This window comes from Arvicola amphibius, chromosome 7, assembly GCF_903992535.2.
Source record: "Arvicola amphibius chromosome 7, mArvAmp1.2, whole genome shotgun sequence".
Lineage (NCBI taxonomy): Eukaryota > Metazoa > Chordata > Mammalia > Rodentia > Cricetidae > Arvicola > Arvicola amphibius.
Window position 1 is genome coordinate 82291291 of NC_052053.1, and position 21085 is coordinate 82312375.

Consider the following 21085-nt stretch of genomic DNA (forward strand, 5'->3'; position numbering starts at 1 on the left):
TTTTATACTCATAAATATATTTTAGGACATGTTTGAGACAGCATAAACTTTATGGATACCAACATGAATGTCAATTGGCTTTTCTGATTTATAGATATGCTCTGAATTTTTAATCAATATAGAGAAAAGCCATTCTCAGGAAGTTTGGAATAGCCTGTGTGGTGATGACCTAAACTCTTGGTGTAGGAGCATAAATAGTGCTGAAAGGACGTCTACTGAGAAAGTGGACAGAGCGGGAATTAGCAGTGCTGTGTCTAGAAATGGATGAAATGGATGTGTACACATTTTTAAAAAGATTATGGGCTTTTTGCCTTTACTTAAGTCTATGCACCATATGTAGATAGTGCCCACAGAGGCCAGAAAAGGGTGTCAGATCCTCTGGAACTGGAGTTAGAGCCAGTTGTTAGCTGCCATATCAATGTGGGACATGACCCAAACCCAGGTCTTCTGCAAGGGCCATCACTCCAGCCCTCATACACATAATTTTTTATGCTGATAATTTATTTCTGGAGTATATTCGAAATTGTAACACAAATTTACAAGTAGCTATGTGAACTTATCCTCTCTTGCAGACTGATTCCCTATGTCACATTAGGTGCAAAGAAAGCAAAGACACTCAAGGGAGGTTTCACACACTTCCCTTGTCCACGCTAGGTACACATGTAAAACTACAGAAACACTAAGTCAGAGGGGATGATATTCTGTTAAAAGCTCAGTAGTACAGGCTCTTTATCAGTATGCCACCTAGAAAGTTAATGTATCCTACTGTCTTTATTGCCCATCTGTGTGTGTGTGTGTGTGTGTGTGTGTGTGTGTGTGTGAGAGAGAGAGAGAGAGAGAGAGAGAGAGAGAGAGAGAGAATGTGTGTGTGTGTGAGAGCACATGTGTGCATGTGTATATTTATGTATGGAGGCTAGAAGTCAATCTCCTGCATTGCTTCTCAGGTGCTATACAACTGGGATTTATTTTTTGAGAAAAGCTTGCAATTTGTTTTCCTTGAACTCAATTATGAGGCTAGGAAACCACCTATAGGTAGAAGTTTCTGTCCTGTCTGCAGTTCCCAAATAAACATACTGAGGCTTCTATTAATCACAAGCTTGACCAATAGCTCAGGCTTATTACTAACTAGCTCTTACATTTTAAGCTAACCCATATTCCTTATTTACACTCTACTGCATGTCAGTGCCTTTATTAGCATAGCACTTTCATCTCCTGTTTTCTCTGTATCTGGCCTGGTGACTCCCGACTCTCCCCTTCTCTTTCCCATCTTCCTTAGTTTGGTCTCCCCACCTATACTTTCTCCCTGGCCAATCAGTGTTTTCTTAAACCAATTCAAGTGGACAAATCTTTATAGAGTGCAAGAGGATTATCCCAGAGTATCCACCCATCTCTGGGATTATAAGTACAGCCACCATACCTGACTTTCTTTTTTTAAAAAATGGGTTCCGGATTCAAACTAAAATTCTTTTGCTTGTACAACAAGGCCTTTACCCATGGAGCCAACTGCTCAGCCTCAATTTCGTCTCTTCTCATTCATATCACTGAACCAGAAGCTCACCATTTTACCTAGCAAGCTCCTGGATCTGCCTGTTTACCACTCCCCAGGTCCAGAGTTACAGGCACAGGCAGCTGTGCCTGGATTGTTGTGGGTGTTTGAGACTTGAACTCGGGCCCTCAGATGTGCACAGCAAGCTCTCTTGCACACTGAGCTATCTCCCCAGCCCTTCCATCTTTTAAAACACAAAACCGAAAAACAAAAGATAAAACCCCTCCAACTCTGTAGCAAGTGCACCAACCACTCTTTGAAAAAAAGATTTTGTTCCTTATACAAAGTACCAGTTCAACAAACAGGTTTTGACTAGATAAGCAAATGAACTGAAAACAGACTTCCACCCACTCTTCCAACAACAGCACACTGAACACTATTAGCACGCTCTCCTCTCTTGCTCCTGGCCTACTTCCTACCAACAACTGCAGCAAGCTCTCTCACCTCCGTGACCTTTGCCCCTGTCTTATACAGTTTCCTCTTACCCAGACAGTCTCACAGACTTGTTATAATTTAGGGTTGGTTGCGCGTTACCATACAGGTAGACACACATCTCTCTGGGCATAGTGATCCAGGCCTCTTCCTCCTCAGGATCCCAGAGTTCTGTTGCAATGCTTCAACATGTTTGGCTGTGTCTCTCACCCATACTGTCAAAGATGGCTCCCAGTCCTGCTTGTATTCCAGTAAGACAGAAGGGAGAGATAAGCAAGGAGACGCATGCCTCTTTAAGTGTGCAATTCAGACATTCCTCAGGTCGTATAACTCTCATCCCACTAAGCAAGGTTAGTCATACAGCTCACTTCAGGGCAAGGGCATTGCTGGGTTAAAGGGACAGCTCACCTCAGTGAAGAGTATGCTGCACTTGGGGTAGCCTTGAATCCAGATCATAATTTTGTTAACAATGGAAAGAGACCTTGAATGGAGGTCCCGGGTGTGGGTGGGGAACTGCAGTCCCGGAAGTCAGGAATTATTAAACTCAAATCCAAAGGCAAGGTGTGTGACATGTCCCTGTAAGTTGATGGTTAGGAAGGCCTCCAGAACAGGACCATGAGAACAAAATGGTAAGGCCGTGCTACTGAAGACTCTATACATCTTGGTTGCAAAATGCCAGGAAAATAATGCTGGAGCTAAACTGGAAGCTTCCTCTCTGCTTCCTACCCTTTATAGTGCTGTGGAGGCAGTTGGGGAAGAAAAGTCACCAAGGGTCACCTCCATCTTTACCAATTTGCCAAATACCAATTTTCTAGGCCAGACATGTTTACTGGTATAAGAGGTACAATAGTGGCATGACCGTTACAGGGAAACCAACTGGTTTCTGGTGGTATCTGAGGCCCTCTCTTTTCCATAGAAGATAGTACATGTGTGGTATTGTGGATCTGGTCAAAGGCCCAGAGCTGGGGACGTCATAAACCCTGGCAGTGAATCTACTACTTTTGTTTGCTAAATGAACACAGCATCAAACTGCCTCTTAAATATTTATGTAATGCCTATAGATTGGTGCTGTCCTTAAACATGATCAAAGAAGCTTTCCTACACAGTGATTGGTGGTTAACTCATACATGCCTGGTTAAGGTGCTTAGACAACATGACTATTGAGTGTTCGGCATTAATTGGGACACCCGTGTCACCTTTGTAAGGCTCAGGAAACATTGTGCAAGAAGGGCTAGAAGAGTGTAAGAGCAAATTGTTGGGGAGGAGGGCCTGATGTGGCCATGACACCCATGAGTTCACAAGATCCTCAGATACCTGACTGAGGCCTGTACAAGTTGAGCCAGTAAGCAGGCTTAGATAGAAAAGAGGCTTATGGGGCCCTGCAGCACCCAGGTGATCTAATGGCAGCCAAAGCAATGTTCCCAAGAGGAAAGGAAGCCATTGTCTTCAATGCTGTAGCCACTGGTGAGTCACTTATGCTTCAATGTATAGCTTCATACATTCACCTCTGCCCACGTGAGTGACTCCTAACTAAGCGAAGTGGGTCACAAAGCAGAACCAGAAGCAACCAGATGGAAAGAAGTGGGAAAGAACAGTGGGTGGGAGAGGTCAAGAGAGGGTGGAGGGACGAATGTGTCCAGAAGCTCTGTGTGAAGTTGTCAAAGTAAATTAATAAATATTTCTATTCTTCTGAAAGAAAAAAAGAGATGCTGTGCATGGCCTGGAGTCATGTGTTTATCTGCTACCATCCCTGTTTCCTGTCTTGTTGATTTGCACCTTTTCCTCAACTCAAGCCAAAGACGACCTAACCATGCTTTCTACTGCTCAAAAGCACTCAAAGGGCTCTCCACTGACTGCAGAAAACCTCACCACAAGGCATGAACTGAACATTCCCCACGTTCTGATGACTCAGGCCTCACCCAGATGACCTCTGGTATCTGTCTCCTTCATGCCTTACTTTCTGTGACGTTACATACGCAACGCTGTCTTTGAGGAGGTTAACTTCCACCTGACATTTTGTGGGTGGCTTTACAACAAGCTCAGAAGCTTTTCTGCAGGAAATGTTCATCAGACTTCCATCAGTTAACCTTAACCAGGGTTAACAGCTTCATCATTAACACCTCATATCTGTGCTCGCCTGTTCCGCTCTTGCCTTTAATGTGCCGTGCAGTCATTTACCTGTTTGCATGTTGCGCTCAGCACAGCTCTTGGCCACGATCGGTTCAGTCACTGCTCCTTCATCTCAATTGCATGGATGAATGAATGAATGAACAAGCGACAGAATGATGACATCACATTCTCTTAATGCTTAATTTTAACACTTTAAACTTTCCACACGGAGTCCTTTCTCCATAAGAAATGCTAATGAGCACTTACTTTGATGTACACTTACTTGATTGTATTAGGATATTATCATAATTGCCTAATTTACTCTTAGCAACCCCGGGAGACACATTGCTATTCCCATTTTACATGCGGAGTAGCAAGGTGGAGAGAGCTAAATAATGCATCTCATTTCTTTTTTTTTTTTTGGTTTCTTGATTCTAGAGAAAGTGGTGGTGGGAGAGGAGAGTTTTGCATGTTATCATGTGTTTGGAAGTGTCCTGACCTGGCAATTTCTGGACTTATGTGCAATGCTGGGTGACCAGGGGCATGCTGCTCCACTCTGGGCTTCAGTTTTCTCATCCACAATTGAAGGGGATGGCTCAACCATCTAAGTTTTTTCCAGATCTCAGAGTCGGTGCTTTTCTTCCCTTTGCAGCAACTTGCAATGTGATCCTCCTCCTCCACACCAATATGCTACAGTCACACAGCTGCGCCTTTGCTAAAAATGGACGGTTTATAAATGTTAAAGCAGTACATGTTAGAGAATAGTCACTTTTGATCCAAAAAGGGAAAACCCCACTCTGCTAAGGAATAAACATTACAGCCTTGGCTGCCACTCAGACTCAAACCATCTCAGAACAGAAGCTGTCCAATGACACCGTTTCAAAGACTGTGTCTACATATATTCGGCCACCAAATAAAATTTAAACTTGGAGACATATTAACTGAAAGAGCACATACATGTATCCTGGATTTTTCTCCATGACATAGCTTCATAAAGGATCTTGGGCAGTTCTACGCGACCCTCACGTGTGTCGAGGCATTCTATGAAGACTCCCTATTTGAGTAACATTGAGAATCTTGAGAGGTCTTCCCTTCTCCATTTGGTTCTGAAAAACAGTTAAAATCAGGAAAAAGTTGTTCAGCAGATGGAGATAACTATATCATCTTTGTTGGTGGTAAAGATAGCATTATTGGAGAATATAGTGTACATTTGTAGCCAAGGAAGCTTCCTGTACTGAAAGCTAGAATTAGACCCACCCAGCCCTAGTAGACTGGGGTGAGCTTGGTCTCTAGTAAGCACACTGAGCAAGGGTGTTCAGTTCCTCCTTATAAAGCCACTGTGGCAGAGGCTGAGAATTCAAACATTTTTCTCCTCTTCTTTGGGTATTCACTTTCAAAATTTAGCAGAGTATAGTGGCTCCCCGGAATAGAGAGTGCGCCTCCATGCCTCCTTTGCAGCTAAAGGGCGTGGTTTTGTTACAGGAGCAAGGGGAAGAATGGCTCTCAGTTTTGGAGAACAAAGGAAGCCTGGGTTTTTGTCCTCATTTTCTTCCTCCATTCTGGCAAAAAGAACACAAGAGGTAGAGTGGCCATTTTGGCCCACGAAATGGAATTCTTAACTTTAATGACAGTGAGTAAACTGTAAGGAGCCTGTTGTGGGCTGTTACTTCAACTGGGCAAAGGGGTGTTACATTTGTTTGTGTTGCAGGATATGCCACAGTTGTTTCTGCTGCCTTTGTTAATGATGTAAAGATGTGTTACATTTGTTTCGGCTGCATTTGTTAATTTAATTATGGAAAGATGTGTTGCTTTTGTTTCGCCTTTGCTGCCTTAGGCACCTGATTGATCTAATAAAAAAGCTGACCGGCCAAGTGCGAGGCAGCAAAGGGATAGGTGGGGATGGGGGGCAGAGAGAATAAGTAGGAAGAGGGATCTCGAGAGAAGAAGACAAAGGAGAAAATGAAGGAGAAAAGAAAGGGTTTTGCCTGGGGCCAGTAGCCAGGCAATGCCAGCCGGACAGACAGACAGAAGCAGTGAAAGTAAGATCTACAGAAGGGAAAGGCAAGTGTAGATAACGAGAGACAAGTTAAGTTAAACAGCTAGCCAGAAATGAGCATAAGCTAAGTCCGAAGACTCATAATTAATAATAAGTTTCGGTGTCATGATTTGGGAGCTGGTTGGGGGCCCAATATTGTAAAGGCTGGTGCAGGGGCCCATGGCTCCAGGACATCACTCTATGCCTAGATCACTTATTTGGCTTCTTTCTTGTGGAGAACAACTTCTAGCTTGTTGAAACCTCTTTAAGTTGGGACCTTCTAGCCGGGCGGTGGTGGCGCACGCCTTTAATCCCAGCACTCGGGAGGCAGAGGCAGGCGGATCTCTGTGAGTTCGAGGCCAGCCTGGTCTACAAGAGCTAGTTCCAGGCCAGGCTCTAAAAAAAGCTGCAGAGAAACCCTGTCTCGAAAAAACCAAAAAAAAAAAAAAAATAAGTTGGGACCTTCTGTTGCTCATGCTGAAAATATTTTAATGTACCACACAAATTATAGCATGCCCACAAAGATTATGTTTGTTTGGAAGAGATTAAGAGGCATGGTTGACAGGCATGATACACTGATTGCTGTCTTTTCCCACATGAGGGAAGAGGAAAGGAATGTTCCCTTCCTGAAAAATTTGGTAGTTGAGCAAAAATTGTATCTACTTGCTCTGTAGTAAGTACTGCTTTCATTTTAATTATTGATTAATTCTCATATCCCAGATATCATTAATATCCCCCTTTCACAGATGTGGAACTAGAGACAGACAGTTAGCTAGCTTGCCCAGGTCTGAGTTCTGGAGGTGAAGGAGCATAGATGAAAGTCAGACAGCCTAGCTGGAGCCTACACTCCCACAGAATCAGGATCAGACCAGAGACAGGCTGCTGCTATCTCAGGGAAGGGCCGACTACATTTAGGCACCATGAAGAAGTTGGTCACTACTCTGGGGCCACCACTATGACAACCCATTACTCTCCAGTATTTCAGACCACCCCATATTCAGGATTCTGCTCTCCTATCAGAGCAAACTACTGTCTTGCCCTTCCTAGCTCATGCCATCTTTTTCTATGTCTTCTCCGCTACTTGCGTCGTTTTCCTTTTGCCTTCTCTGAGGCACACATTTCTACCCACGTTATTATCCAGTAACACTACTGCTTTCTCTAAGAAGGAGAGAACTAGGCAGTCATTTTCAGTGCTGAAAGCCTGGCTAGGAAGGGGCTTTGAACCAGACACTGCATTGGATTGTCTTTCTAGCCCCTTAAGGTCACTGTGAATGTGGACGATATGCCACGCTCTCCAAAGAATCTCCTGTACAGTTCTCTTAGTATCTGTATGCAAGGGTTGGTCAGGCTTCCTACTGTGTTCCCACAATCTTTTAATATAAATAAACATAAGAGGGAGTGTGAATTACTACTATGACAGCCAAAGTCATTCATGACTTTTGTTCTCTCATTTTTTTTTATATCTCATTGAAACAAAATGAAGGAACTTTGTCTACGTGTCCAAAGATATCTTTCAGTTTTCCACCTCATCCAGTCATGGCATCAAATTTATTTATACATTGCTGTCCAATGTGTCAGCGAAGGCCTTTAGATCAGTGACTACTTTTGGTTCTGTCTGCTGGGAGCAGAGTAGTTACTCATGTATAAGCATGGAAAGTGGACTCCTGACTGATTGTCTTGACGTCATCGGCTCTTCTATATGAATAGCAACAGAAGGCAAAGCATTTCCAGGAAGCTCCAGGATTGGGAAAGATGGGTGTGTTCACTCAAGCTTTCCTAGGATAACTCAAACGGTGACTAACCACTGGTTTCTGAGACATCCATAGGAACTTTAAAATTCAAACTAAAAAACAGCCTGTTGTAGGAGGGAGGAAAGCTAGTTGTCAGCTTTCTCAGACATGCTGATATGTTTCCCTTAGGCTGGCTAGGTCAGCTATTTGGTTTCTGGAGAAACTTCTATATTGTTCTCCATAGTAGCTGTACTGATTGAATATCCACAAATGCCTCCTAACAAATGAACTGAGAGAAGAATTATGGCCTACATATACCATGGGGTGTTATTCAGCCATAAAGACAAGGGTATCCAGTAGAGCAAAATGCATACAAGTGGGCTTGCTATACTAAGTAACCTAAAATACACAAAGACAGATGTCATACATTCTCATCCACATGGAGATGTCAAAAATGGTAGTTAGAAAGTGTAATGGTGTTTGCCAGAGGCCAGGAATAATGTTCTTAAACAGTGATAAAGAGATAATAAGGTCTAGCATTCTGAAGCACAACAGAGTTCACAAGAACCTGTCATGTCATTTATGAATGCTTAGAGGGCAGAAAACCAAAGGTTCCAAACAGTTAGCTGATTGCAAAGACATGAAAGCATTGCTCTAATTTGCTCATACATAGTACATATTACAAACATTGAAGCATCACATCTTACCCTATTAAATGGGTATGTGCAATCACTATAGTCTGGAAAGAATGTAAGGGTTGGAGGATGAGGATGAGGAGGAGCGCTATGAAGTGTCTTCTGGACACAGTGTGGCTACTGCACACATGAACTCCCAGCAGTGATGGAGATTGCCTTCACAATACCTGTACTGGATCAAGCCAGTGTGGATGGGGGCAGGGGCACACAAAGCCCCCACAGCCTGTGGATGAGTTGTTGGCCCTTGATGGCTATGGTGAAAGTCAAGAGTCACTGTTTTTGAAGGGTGTGGCTATTGGTAGGTTGCTCAGTGCCCCAGTGGATGGGCCCACACTTGGATACACACACACACACAAACACACACACACACACACACCACACACATTTTAAGGACATGAACCTGTTGGGGGAGCTCTGGGGTATTAGAATGCTCTAGTGAGTATATATGATCAATAAACGTTTTATATGTGTATGGAAATTTCAAAGAATAAATGATATTATTCCAAAATTATGTTTAACAAAATAGGAATGTTGCCTTGATTTGATCATTGTACAGTGTAAACAGATATCACATTACTGCACTGTTCCACATAATTTAATACAATTAAAAAATAATAATAATAAGAGAAAGGATAGCACATGGACTGGAAATTCTAATTTGTACTTCTGGTTCAAGTACAAAGGTTCCCATAAATCTTTTCTTTTCTTTTTTTTTTTTTTTTTTTTTTGGTTTTTCGAGACAGGGTTTCCCTGTAGTTTCTAGAGCCTGTCCTGGAACTAGCTCTTGTAGACCAGGCTGGCCTCGAACTCAGAGATCCGCCTGCCTCTGCCTCCCAAGTGCTGGGATTAAAGGCGTGTGCCACCACCGCCCGGCAATCTTTTCATTTTTTATGTTCTTTTTTTTAATTATTAAAAATTTCTGCCTCCTCCCCACCTCTTATTTTCCTCTCTCTCTCCCTACTCCCCTCCCCCTCCCTCTCCAGTCCGAAGAACAGTAAGGGTTCCCTGTCCTGTGGGAAGTCCGAGGTTCTCCCCCCTCCATCCAGGTCTAGGAAGGTGAGCATCCAAACAGGCTAGCGCGCCCCCCCCCCAGCCAGTACATGCAGTAGCATCAAAACCCAGTGCCATTGTCCTTGGCTTCTCAGTCAGCCCTCATTGTCTGCCATGTTCAGGGAGTCCGGTTTTATTCCATGCGTTTTCAGTCCCAGTCCAGCTGGCCTTGGTGAGCTCCCATTAGATCAGCCCCACCATCTTGGTGGGTGGGTGCACCCCTCGCTGTCCTGACTTCCTTGCTCATGTTCTCCCTCCTTCTGCTCCTCATTTGGACCTTGGGAGCTCAGTCCAGTGCTCCAATATGGGGCTCTGTCTCTATCCCCATCCATCGCCAGATGAAGGTTCTATGGTGATATGCAAGATAATCATATAGAATCGGGCCATTTCAGGCTCCCTCTCCTCAGCTGCCCAAGGAACTAGCTGGGGACATCTCCCTGGACACCTGGGAACCCCTCTAGAGTCAAGTCTCTTGTCAACCCTAAAATGGCTCCCTTAATTAAGATATATGCTTCCCTGCTCCCATATCCACCCTTCCTTTATCCCAACCATCCCATTCCCCCAAGCTCTCCCCATCCTCCCATCCATTTTTATTACAGGTGTACATGGATAGGTATAGAAGGGAGCGGCGGGCTGTGTTCCGCCACCAGGCTAGCTTTGCCCAAAATAATTACACGGAAACTGTATTCATTTAAATACTGCCTGGCCCCTGGCCAGTTATCTGTAGCTTCTTATTGGTTGATTCTCATATCTTGCTTTAACCCATATTTAGTAATTTATATAGCACCACAAGGGGTGGCTTACCAGGAGAGGTCTTAACCTGCGTCCATCTCAGAGAGGAGAAGCATGGCGACTGCATATGGTGACTGCCTGAAGTGTCTCTCCACTGCCTGCTACCTAGCATTCTGTTCTGTCTACTCCGCCTACCTAATTTTCTGTTCTCTTAAAGGGCCAAGGTAGTATCTTTATTAATAATGAAAGTAACACATAGACATTCCTCCATCAGATAGGTTAATTATAGTCTTAGATCATGATATAATCTGTTAGTGATTTTGAGATTTTGTTTATTTTTATTTTATGTGTATGGGTGTTTTGACTTGCATGTGTGTCTGAGCACTGTGTGCATGCAGTTCCCATGGCGTTCCTTGACCTGGGGTTGCAGACTGGTAGCTGTCTTGGGGGTGCTGGTAATGGCACCCAGGTGTGACTGAACAGTGCCTTCTGCTGTACGCGTCTCAAGGCTGCACATGGTGTCTCATAGGCTGTGACTTTGCTGGACCCGGCACAGAAGCTCCTGCAGGTGGCCGACTTGCTCCCGGAAGCTGTAGATTTCACTGACGCGAGGTCAGCTCTCAAGGATCTGTTGATCTGATGAGGCCCTTCCGGGAGAGTCTCTCTTTTGAGCCAAATCTATTGTTGGGGACCTTAATTACCTTTAAAACTATTTGTTTTGTTCTTTTAAATTGTGTACATTCTTTTAAATTGAGTTTGTGTGTGTGCATGTGTGTGCAGGCATGTGAGTGTGTGATTGTGCATGCACATGCGCGCATGAGTGCGGGTGCCATGAAGGGCAGAGGCAGTGGATCTAGGCAGTTGTGAGTTCCCTAGGGGATGGAGATGCTGGGAATAGAACTCCCCTCCTGTAAGAGCAGCAAGTGCTCTTACCCAGTGAACCATCTCTCCAGCCTCCACAACCCCACTCTCCCAATTAAAAACCCCGCATCTTTGCCATACAATATCACTTAATCACAAGTGTCCACATTGTTCTGATATATTAGTTAGAATCAAATTTCAGGTCCCTCACTTCAGGTGAAGGGATTGTTTGAGTGTGGGTCACTGGAATTCATTTTAGAACTCTTCCTGCCCCTCCACTTGTATGAAATTCTAATAACTGATGTAACCATCCCCCTTCCTCTCAACTATTTCCCCTCTCATTTTTCTATATCCTGCGGGTATATTTATTTTAAGATTTCCTTTCTGGTCACTTAGTATTTGTATTATTAGTGTTTGTCTATATTGATATATGCTTTACAAATCATTCACGTTAATTGCCATTTAATCGTCCATTGAATGAATGTTTATAAGATATTTATCCAGTCTCATGTTAATATATGTTTGGATTGCTTTTAAAGTTTTTTGCTATTGTAAAAAATGCTGATATGAACACTTTTATGTATGTCTCCTGTAGGTGGATAAGAATGTATTCTGAGACTATATGTAGGAATGAAATTTTCAGGTCATAGAATATATGAATTTAACTTAAGTATAGAATGTCAAACGTTTCCAAATTTACATTCCATCAGCAGTATTGGATAGATCCTGTCTCTATTTAATTTCAAATGCTTGGCATGGATGGATTTTTATATTTTTGCCTATAAAAAGCATGAAAATGGTACCCTATTCTGGCCTTAATTTGCATTTCCCTGCTCAGTGATAAGTTTAAGCAGTCTTCGTAGGTTTGCTATCCTGCACTTCTGTGACAGATCTGTTTGTGGCTTTGCCCTTCCTTAATTGAGTTGTTATTTTAATATTTATTTGTAGGCATTATTTTTAAAATTACTATTATTATTATTATTAACATTCTGACTGCAGTTTTTCCTCCCAGTCCCTCCCCCCACCTTTCTTCTGCCCCCATCCACTCCTCCTCCATTTTTATCCAAAAAAGGGCAGGTCTCCTATGAATATCAACAAAACACGGTATATCAAGTTGCATAAAGGCTAGGCACCTCCCCTCATATTAAGGCTGGACAAGGCAATACAGTATGAGGAAAAGGGTCCTAAAAGTTGGCAAAAGAGTCAGAGACAGCCCCTGCTTCCACTGTTTGGAGTCCTACAAGAAGACCAAGCTACACAACTGTAGCATATATACAGAGGGCCTAGGTCAGTCCCATGCAGGCTCCCTGGTTGTCTGGTCAGTCTCTGTGAGCCCCTGTAAGTACAGGTTAGTTGATTCTGTGGGTTGTTCTTTAGTGTTTATCTCTCTGGCTCCTACAATCCTTCCTCCCTCTCTTCTGCAGGATTCCTTGAACTCTTTCTAAAGTTTGACTTTGGGTCTCTATCTCTGTTTCCATCATCTGCTGAATAAAGCCTCTCTGATGACTATTGGATTAGGTACCAATCTGTGAGTATAGAAGAATACCATTAGGCTCCATGACATTAACATTTACAGTTTTTGCCAGTCCTGTTTGGTTCTGTCCTAGGTCTCTAGGCTATCCGGGCCCTGGGTCTTGGCATTCCAAGCAATGTCAGTCATGGGCACCCTCTGGTGACATGGGTCTCAGGCCGGATTAGTTATTGGTTGGCCACTCCCACAATTCTGTGTCACCTTTACCCTTGCACATATTGTAGGTAGGACAAATTGTAGGTCAAAGATTATATGGTTGGGTTGGTGCCCCAATTCCTCCACTGGAATTCTTGCCTGGTTACAGGAAACGAACAGTTCAAGCTCCATCCCTCATTGCTATGAGTCTTAGCTGGGGTCACCATTGTTGATTGTTTCCATTGTACTAGGCTTTTACCAAACCCTAAAATATCTCCCATTTCCAGTCGTCTCTTCCAGCAATCTCCCAGCCTGATTCCTCCTGTTTCCATTACTACCGGTCCCAAATCCTCCCCATGATTTTCCCTTCCCAGAGAGATTCAAGCATCTCCACTTGAACTCTCCTTGTTACTTAGCTTTGTTGGGTCTGTGGACTGTAGCATGGTTATCCTTTACTTTATAGCTATCTTGCACCTATAAGTGAGTACATACCATGTTTGTCCTTCTGGGTCTGGTTACCTCACTCAGAATGATTTTTTTTTTCTAGTTCCATCCATTTGCCTCCCAATTTCATGACATCATTGATTTTAGCAGTTGAGTAATACGCCATTGTGTAAATGTACCAGATTTTCTTTATCCATTCTTTGATTGAGGGGCATCTAGGCTGTGTTCAGGTTCAGGCTATTACAAATAAAGCTGCTATGAACATACCTGAGCAAGTGTCCTTCTAGTATGATGGAGCATCCTTTGGATTATGTAGGCATCCTTGATTGGTATAGTTTTCCTTTTCTTATAAATGCAAGGAAGTTGGAAATGATTCCTCAATCCCTTTGTCTGTGAATTGGAATGATAACTACTGCTATATTTTTTTTAGAGCTGATATGAGATGTAGTAATGGGAAATTGTAGGTAAAGACTGAAAGGTATCTTGAAAGCAGTTGGTGGTTTGTTTTAAATTGAAAATTAGATAAATATAGAAATATTCCTTTCAGCTGGGAGGCACCTACTGTAGTTGATTGGACACACAGATGTTTGCACTGGATCAATGAGTCCAAAACTTGACTTTAGCCATTGCTAATTCCAGGACCTTAAGCGATTTACATAAATTTCATGCCTCAGTTTCCTTATCTAACAAATTGGAAGAGTAATAGTATTTATTCCATTTGCATTTTGAAAATTAAGCAAATTAATACTATGAGTATTGCCCAGCACATCATAAGCACTGTGTTAGTATTTGATGAGGGTATTACTTGACGAGAATTTCTGCCTCCTACTGGATGCCTGGCCAGTATTCTTACGATACAATGGAAGAGAGCCATTTTCATACACTCACATTCATTTAATATTGGGTCATTTCTAACAAAGGAAAATGGATGCTTTTATGAATATCTCTGAGTAGGGACTCAACAGATGATAGAACTAAACCCAGGCTGCAAACTTGTACACATAATAAAATCACACAAAGGATGTGCCATATTATCTATAATTCTGCCCAGAAGCTCTCCTTGAGCTTTCTTTAACAGCCTGTGCCTTTGTAAGGGATGTTGAATTACTTACTCCAGGCTGCTCAAGGAAGCGTGACGCCAACACGTGACAGAACTTAAATTAAACTGCTTTGTGAGTCTGAAATCACATTTCAAGGCAATAGGCATTATCCGAGTAAAACGGACTGCCAATTATTTGAACAAAGAGAAGCAGTATTGTTCGGTATTGGCTATCTTTCCCCAACTAATAAATTGTATTCATATCTATTTTTCTACCTTTTTCCTTTGTGATGCAGGGCCTTTCTTAAGACTGCTGAATCTGTAGGTAGTCTTATCCACTCCTGGCAGATGGAGTGCAATTCTGCTAGTGGATAAATATTTAGCAGCCATTAAAGCTTATATATCTCACTCTTCTGAGCAAGTCACATCCTGTCTAATTCAGAACCACCTGCATTCAGCCTTCAGGGGACAGGATGGCTTTGCCTATGGTTGAGCTGGAAACTAGAGGCACAAACATTGGAGACTGTGTGTAAGCTTGGGAAGATAGCTAATTATGCTAATATGAGTATTAATAACACAAGATGTGAAAACAAACACACTTGCCAATTTCAAGGCATACATATTCATGTCATCTTCCCATCTTCTTGCTCCCCACTCTGAACTCATCCCAAGGTCAAAACAGCAGAGGCAGGTGGCCCTTCTCTAGCCAGTACTGGGTTCTGAAAAGCAGAAGAAATTGATAATAATGTTACCTACCATTGGAGCTAGACTTTCCAAAAAGGTTTGATCCGAGATATGTACCCCATTAGAGACATTCTAACTTATCCTTCAATTTAAAATAAGGGGAAGTTTGATATATAAGCAGGTAATCTTGAATTTATTGGAAGGGCCAGACTTTTCTGGTGTCAAAGTAAAAATAGATGGATTAATATTTGCAGGCTGCTCCGTCACTTGATATAACACAGCTCCTTAGGCTAAGTTCTTAATATAGACTTACTATGATCACTGGCAAGCATTCTGGTTGACTGTTGCTGTATAACAAATGACCTAAACGCACTGGCTTAAAAATACACTGTCATCACCACCATCATCATTACCACCACCATCATCATCACCATCACCACCACCATCATCATCACCATCATCATCACCATCACCACCATCATCATCATCACCATCATCATTATCATCATCATCACCACCACCATTATCATCACCACCATCATCATCACCATCATCATCACCACCATCATCATCACCACCATCATCACCATCACCACCACCATCACCACCATCATCACCATCACCACCACCATCACCACCACCATCACCATCACTACCATCATCATCACCACCATCGTCACCATCACTACCATCATCATCACCATCATCATCATTATCATCATCATCACCACCACCATTATCATCACCACAATCATCATCACCACCACCATCATCACCACCATCATCATCATTATCATCATCATCACCACCATCATCATCACCACCATCATCATCATCTCTCCTGGCTCTATGGGAGTTGGGGTTTAGGTTAGCATTTTCTGATAAGGTCTCTCATGTAAGTACAGCTAAACAGATATAGGACCTGAGGTCATTAGAAAGTTCACCTGGAATGGACACCCAGGGTGACCCCACATCTCATAGACCAGCTCTCTCGGGTCTCAACCATGTGGCATTGTTCAGTTACATCTTGTTCTTCAAGGAAATTTAAGACCAACCCCAAATTTTCCCAGATAATAGAGTGGCAAGTGGGTACAAAGAGAAAGGAATTGATGGAAATCATCTCCAGGGAAAAGCTGGTTTTTTTGCTTCCATCCTTTAAGAAGTCTTCAGGAGACTCACACTGTTAGCAACACAGGGTCTTGTTGTACTTGCCAGTTAACTACTTTTCACGCTTCACTCTCAGCTGAAGCATCATGTTTCTTGGGTCAGCTTTGAAAGGACCCAGCATTAGATTAAGTTCCTTTGTATTTTTCTTGTATAGCATTTGTAATTTCACATCTCTATGACTATTGACTTAATGTGTCACCAGTACTGGACTGAACCCCACAGAGGCGAGTTTTTTATTTGTTTGTTTGTTTGCATGCTCTGTGTTGATTCTGTAGACTTAATATATTGATGGTTGTTGGTCAGTGCTCAGGAAATAGTTTTAGTGAATGAATTTATGAATTATTAACATGAACACATGCAACCTTTTCAACTGGCTTCTGTGGTTCACACAAAGGTTTCCATGAAGGAGAGACAGAGTCCCTTTTCACTATTTTGTAATATTTACTGTGTGTTCAGAACTAGCCACCATGCCTATGATGAGATTCCCAGGGGTTTAGATCTGAAGACAAACAGGCAGAAGTGAATTCTGCCTTCATGGTCTACCCAGGAAGACTGCCAAGTAACCAAAGAGCAGAGATATGAGCAGAAGGAGCAGGGCAGATGCCTATGGATGTATATTCAATCTCTCCCTCATTCCCTTTCTATCTTCCTACACCTTCTCATTTTAAAACATACAGATTACAAGAGAAGAACTGCTGGTTAATGGTGTACCATGAATGAAAATTACACTTCACTTGTGGTCATAATATTTTGAATTTATTAGAAATGATTGGAGGATACACCTCTTTAATGAAAAGACAGAAATCACAGCCATGTTTTATGATGAAAATGCTATAGTTTGGATAGGCAAAGCCAGTATCTACAAGGGGTTGAAAAGTCTGTAGTGTCAGAGGTTGAATATTCCAATTTTGCGTCATACATATAAAACTCACCCTTGAGCTGCTCTGGATATAGTCCACTTAAGTATTAATCTAAATGCGAGTAAAAACAGCAGGTTTAAATTTGTACAATAGTGATGAAGTTAATTTCAGGTCAGTTGTTGTCATTCTCTGAGACCTAGAGAGATCATCTAGTACAGTGAGAAAAGGGGTTAAGAATTTTGTTCTGAGACCCGGCGAGAGATGGGTGCCCCATCGGCATACTGTCCTTTGGCCACCTGACATCATGCCTCCCAAGAAGGATGTTCCTGTGAAGAAACCAGCAGGGCCCCCCATCTCTAAGCCTGCTGCCAAGTCTGCAGCAGGGACCCCTCAAGCCAAGACCAAGGCTGAGCCAGCTGCCCCCCAGACTCCTGCAAAAACCCAGGAGCCTCCTGTTGATCTCTCCAAAGTTGTGATCGAGTTTAACAAGGACCAGCTGGAGGAATTCAAGGAGGCCTTTGAGCTGTTTGACTGAACAGGTGATGGCAAGATCCTGTACAGCCAATGTGGGGACCTGATGAGGGCCCTGGGCCAGAACCCTACCAACGCCGAGGTGCTCAAGGTCCTGGGGAACCCCAAGAGCGATGAGCTGAAGTCCCGACGCATGGACTTTGAGACGTTCCTGCCTATGCTCCAAGCAGTGGCCAAGAACCGGGACCAAGGCACATATGAGGACTACCTGGAGGGGCTCCGTGTGCTTGACAAAGAGGGCAATGGCAAAGTCATGGGAGCAGAGCTCAGACATGTTCTTACCACCCTGGGAGAGAAGATGACAGAGGAAGAGGTGGAGACTGTCCTAGCAGGCCACGAGGACAGCAACGGCTGTATCAACTATGAGGCCTTCCTGAAGCACATCCTAAGCCTCTGAGCTCCCCAGAGTCCTCCCCGGCTAGTGTCGTCCTGAGGCTCCTAGACCAACCAGACAGAAGAGCAGGCAGTGCTTTTTCCAGATCTGTGCAGATCAAGCGCCAGGGCCGGACAACTTTCTTTTCCCGACACAGACCCAGCCGGGACGGATACTTACCCCACCCCCCAGGCGGCTAGGAGCGCATTCCTGCCACTAGGCGGCACTTGCAGTTTTGAAATAAAAACATGGTTCCTGCAAAAAAAAAAAAAAAAAAAAAAAAAAAAGAATTTTGTTCTGAATGTGAGAGAATGTGAGATGGTTAAGGGATTCTCAGTGACAGGGAAATGCGATCGTATTTATACTTAAAAGAAATGTCCCAGATGTTGAGTAGAGCCTAGAGTATAGTTTATGGGAGGTGCAAGAAGACCAGTCAAAAAGCTATTAGAAATGGTCTAACTGTGATAAGCCAAGATAAGTCAAGAACAAGGATAAATCTCTAGAATAGCAACAACAAAAAAGATTTAAAACCATGTCATAGGTGTGCTTTAAAATTCAAGGATGTTCTTAAATATTTCAGTTGGGAATATGAGAGGTGCCTTTAAATCTATGACTGGCTATTGTATAGAAGATAGATTAAAATTATTCTGAGTCTTCAGACTGTGACTGCACAGAGCGGACCAAGAAGTGAGTGATCAGCTCCCCAGCTAGACAGCCCAGTCTCTAGGCCCTTGGTACTGAGCCAAATGCCTGGGGCCCCTCCCCAACCTGCTTCAGTGAAGAAGGACGCTTAAAAGAAATCCCACACTAGCTCAGAACTGAGTATAATAGAGGGTTATTTATTTAGGGGTAGACTCACAGATCATAAGCCTCTGCTGTAACCGGGAATAGCAAACAAATCCCACAGCCGGAAAAAAGGCCCAACTCATGCTTTACATCAGCACATGTAGTATAAGAGGCAATGTCCAGTGGGCAGCTAACTTAAAGGCTACTGGCGGTAGGAATTCCTACAGCACCTCAGCTTCAATAACTGGCCAGCAGACAAGCCTCCTGCAGGTAGGCTGCTATACCCCCTCCTACGCACTGATCAGACCCTGTAAACTACAAGTCCCACTCTGCCCCCAAATCCACCCATCTCCGCAACCTCGGGGGCTCTCTAAAGCACAGACTGTGACTGCACAGAGCAGATCAAGAGGTGAGTGACCAGCTCCCCAGCTAGACACCCCAGCCTTTAGGCCGTAGGCCCTGGACCAAAACCCTGGGCCATCCCCCACTTGCCTCAGATTCACTAGACAGCCAGTAAGCAAACCATGTGCTGGCAGGCTGCTCCAACACCTCACAGTCCGCAGACCCTGCAATCTACAAGTCCCACTCCACCCCCAAACCCACCCATCCCCCACAAACTCAGCATCTCTCTGAGGCACAGACTGAGACTGCACAGAGTGAACAAGAAGTGAATGACAAGCTCCCCAGCTGGACAGCCCAGTCTCTAGGCCCTACACCTGGATCAAAACCCTGAGCTCCTTCTCCACCTGCCTCAGCTGTTCTACTCAGCCAGTATGCAAGGTTCCTGCAGGCAAGCTGCTCCAACATCCCTCCATCAATCATACCTTGTAATCTACAAGTCCCACTCCACTACCAAACCCACACCCATCCCCAGAGACCTCGGCGGCTCCTTGAGATACAGTGTCTACATAGAACAGATCCCTAAGACACAGGCAGCAACTGCAACGATCTGTCCAAGAGAGGATCTCTGAGACACAGACACAGACATTATTTCAAAGTAAAGGATTGAGAAAAGATTTTCCAATCAAATGGGCCTAAGAAACAAGCGGGTGTAGCAATCCTAATATCTAACAAAATAGACTTTAAACTAAAATCAATTAAAAGAGATAGAGAAGAACACTTCATACTCATCACAGGAAAAATTCATCAACAGGAAATTTCAGTCCTGAACACCTATGCTCCAAATACAAGAGCATTCACATATGTAAAAGAAACAGTACTAAAGCTTAAATCACACATTAAACCCCACACACTAATAGTAGGAGACTGAAATCTCCTACTCCCCGCTCTCACCAATGAACAGGTCAGCCAGACAGAAACTTACCAGAGAAATAAGAGAACTAGAAAATGTCATGACACAAATGGACTTAACATACGTCTATAGAAACACCAAAGAATATATCTTCTTCTTAGCACCAAATGGAACCTTCTCTATAACTAACCACATAATTGTAACAAAGCAAATCTCAAAAGACACAAAAAGTTTGAAATAACCCCCTATATCTTATCAGATCACTATGACTTAAAGTCAGAATTCAACAATAACACTAATTGCAGAAAATCTTACTCACTGGTTTGGGGAATACCACAGAAACAGACAATTCATTATTATGTTCTCACCTTGGGACATTTTACCAAAGAACTCCTGCGTATTCTCACATAGTGTACCTCAAGCAGAGAACTACAATTACTGACTTCTTAAGTGGAGGAATATGCAATGACATCTTTCTTCATGGTGGCTCTTGTCTAAACCGTTCTCTTCAGTCTTCTTTGGGAAAGTGTCTAGAGTCTGCTCCAGAAAAATGTAGCTTGAAATTCTCTCTGTATATATGTGAACTGCATAAATGTTGTTATGTTTTCTGGACCTCATTCATTTTTTAACTTATTAAACAGGCACATTACTTGGTTTCTAGTTTTTGTAAGAAATAATCTGTATAAAGTTTCTAGGCATTGTAGGATTTTAATGACTAGGGAATAATACCTGAAAAGATGTGTGTGTGTGTGTGTGTGTGTGTGTGTGTGTGTGTTGTGTGTATAGGACAGCTGTCATCATCAGGTATCTTCATCAGTTGTACTCTGTCTTTTTATTGTGACACTCAGAGCTCACTGATTTGGCTGGACTGGCAGGCAAGCAAGCTTCAGAGTTTCACCTATCCCTACAGGCCAAGTTCTTGACTTACAGACATGAGCCACCTCCCAGATTTTACATGGGTACTGGAGATCTGATCTCAAGTCTTCATGTATGCATACCCTGTGTTTGTGCATGTGCATGTATGTGTGTGTGTGTGTGTGTGTATAAAAGATTTCTTTTTTATTAATTCTGCACCTCCCATCCATTTTTCCTT

At 43.1% G+C, this 21085-nt stretch overlaps 1 protein-coding gene across 1 annotated transcript; it reads left to right on the forward strand.

The window, feature by feature from the left end:
- Window positions 1-17306: 17306 nt before the first annotated feature.
- Window positions 17307-18044, forward strand: LOC119819395 (myosin light chain 6B-like). Its single transcript, XM_038337589.1, is given in 1 exon segment — window positions 17307-18044. A coding segment is annotated over 1 exon segment (624 nt). The 5' UTR covers window positions 17307-17354; the 3' UTR covers window positions 17979-18044.
- The last annotated feature ends 3041 nt before the right edge of the window (window positions 18045-21085 follow it).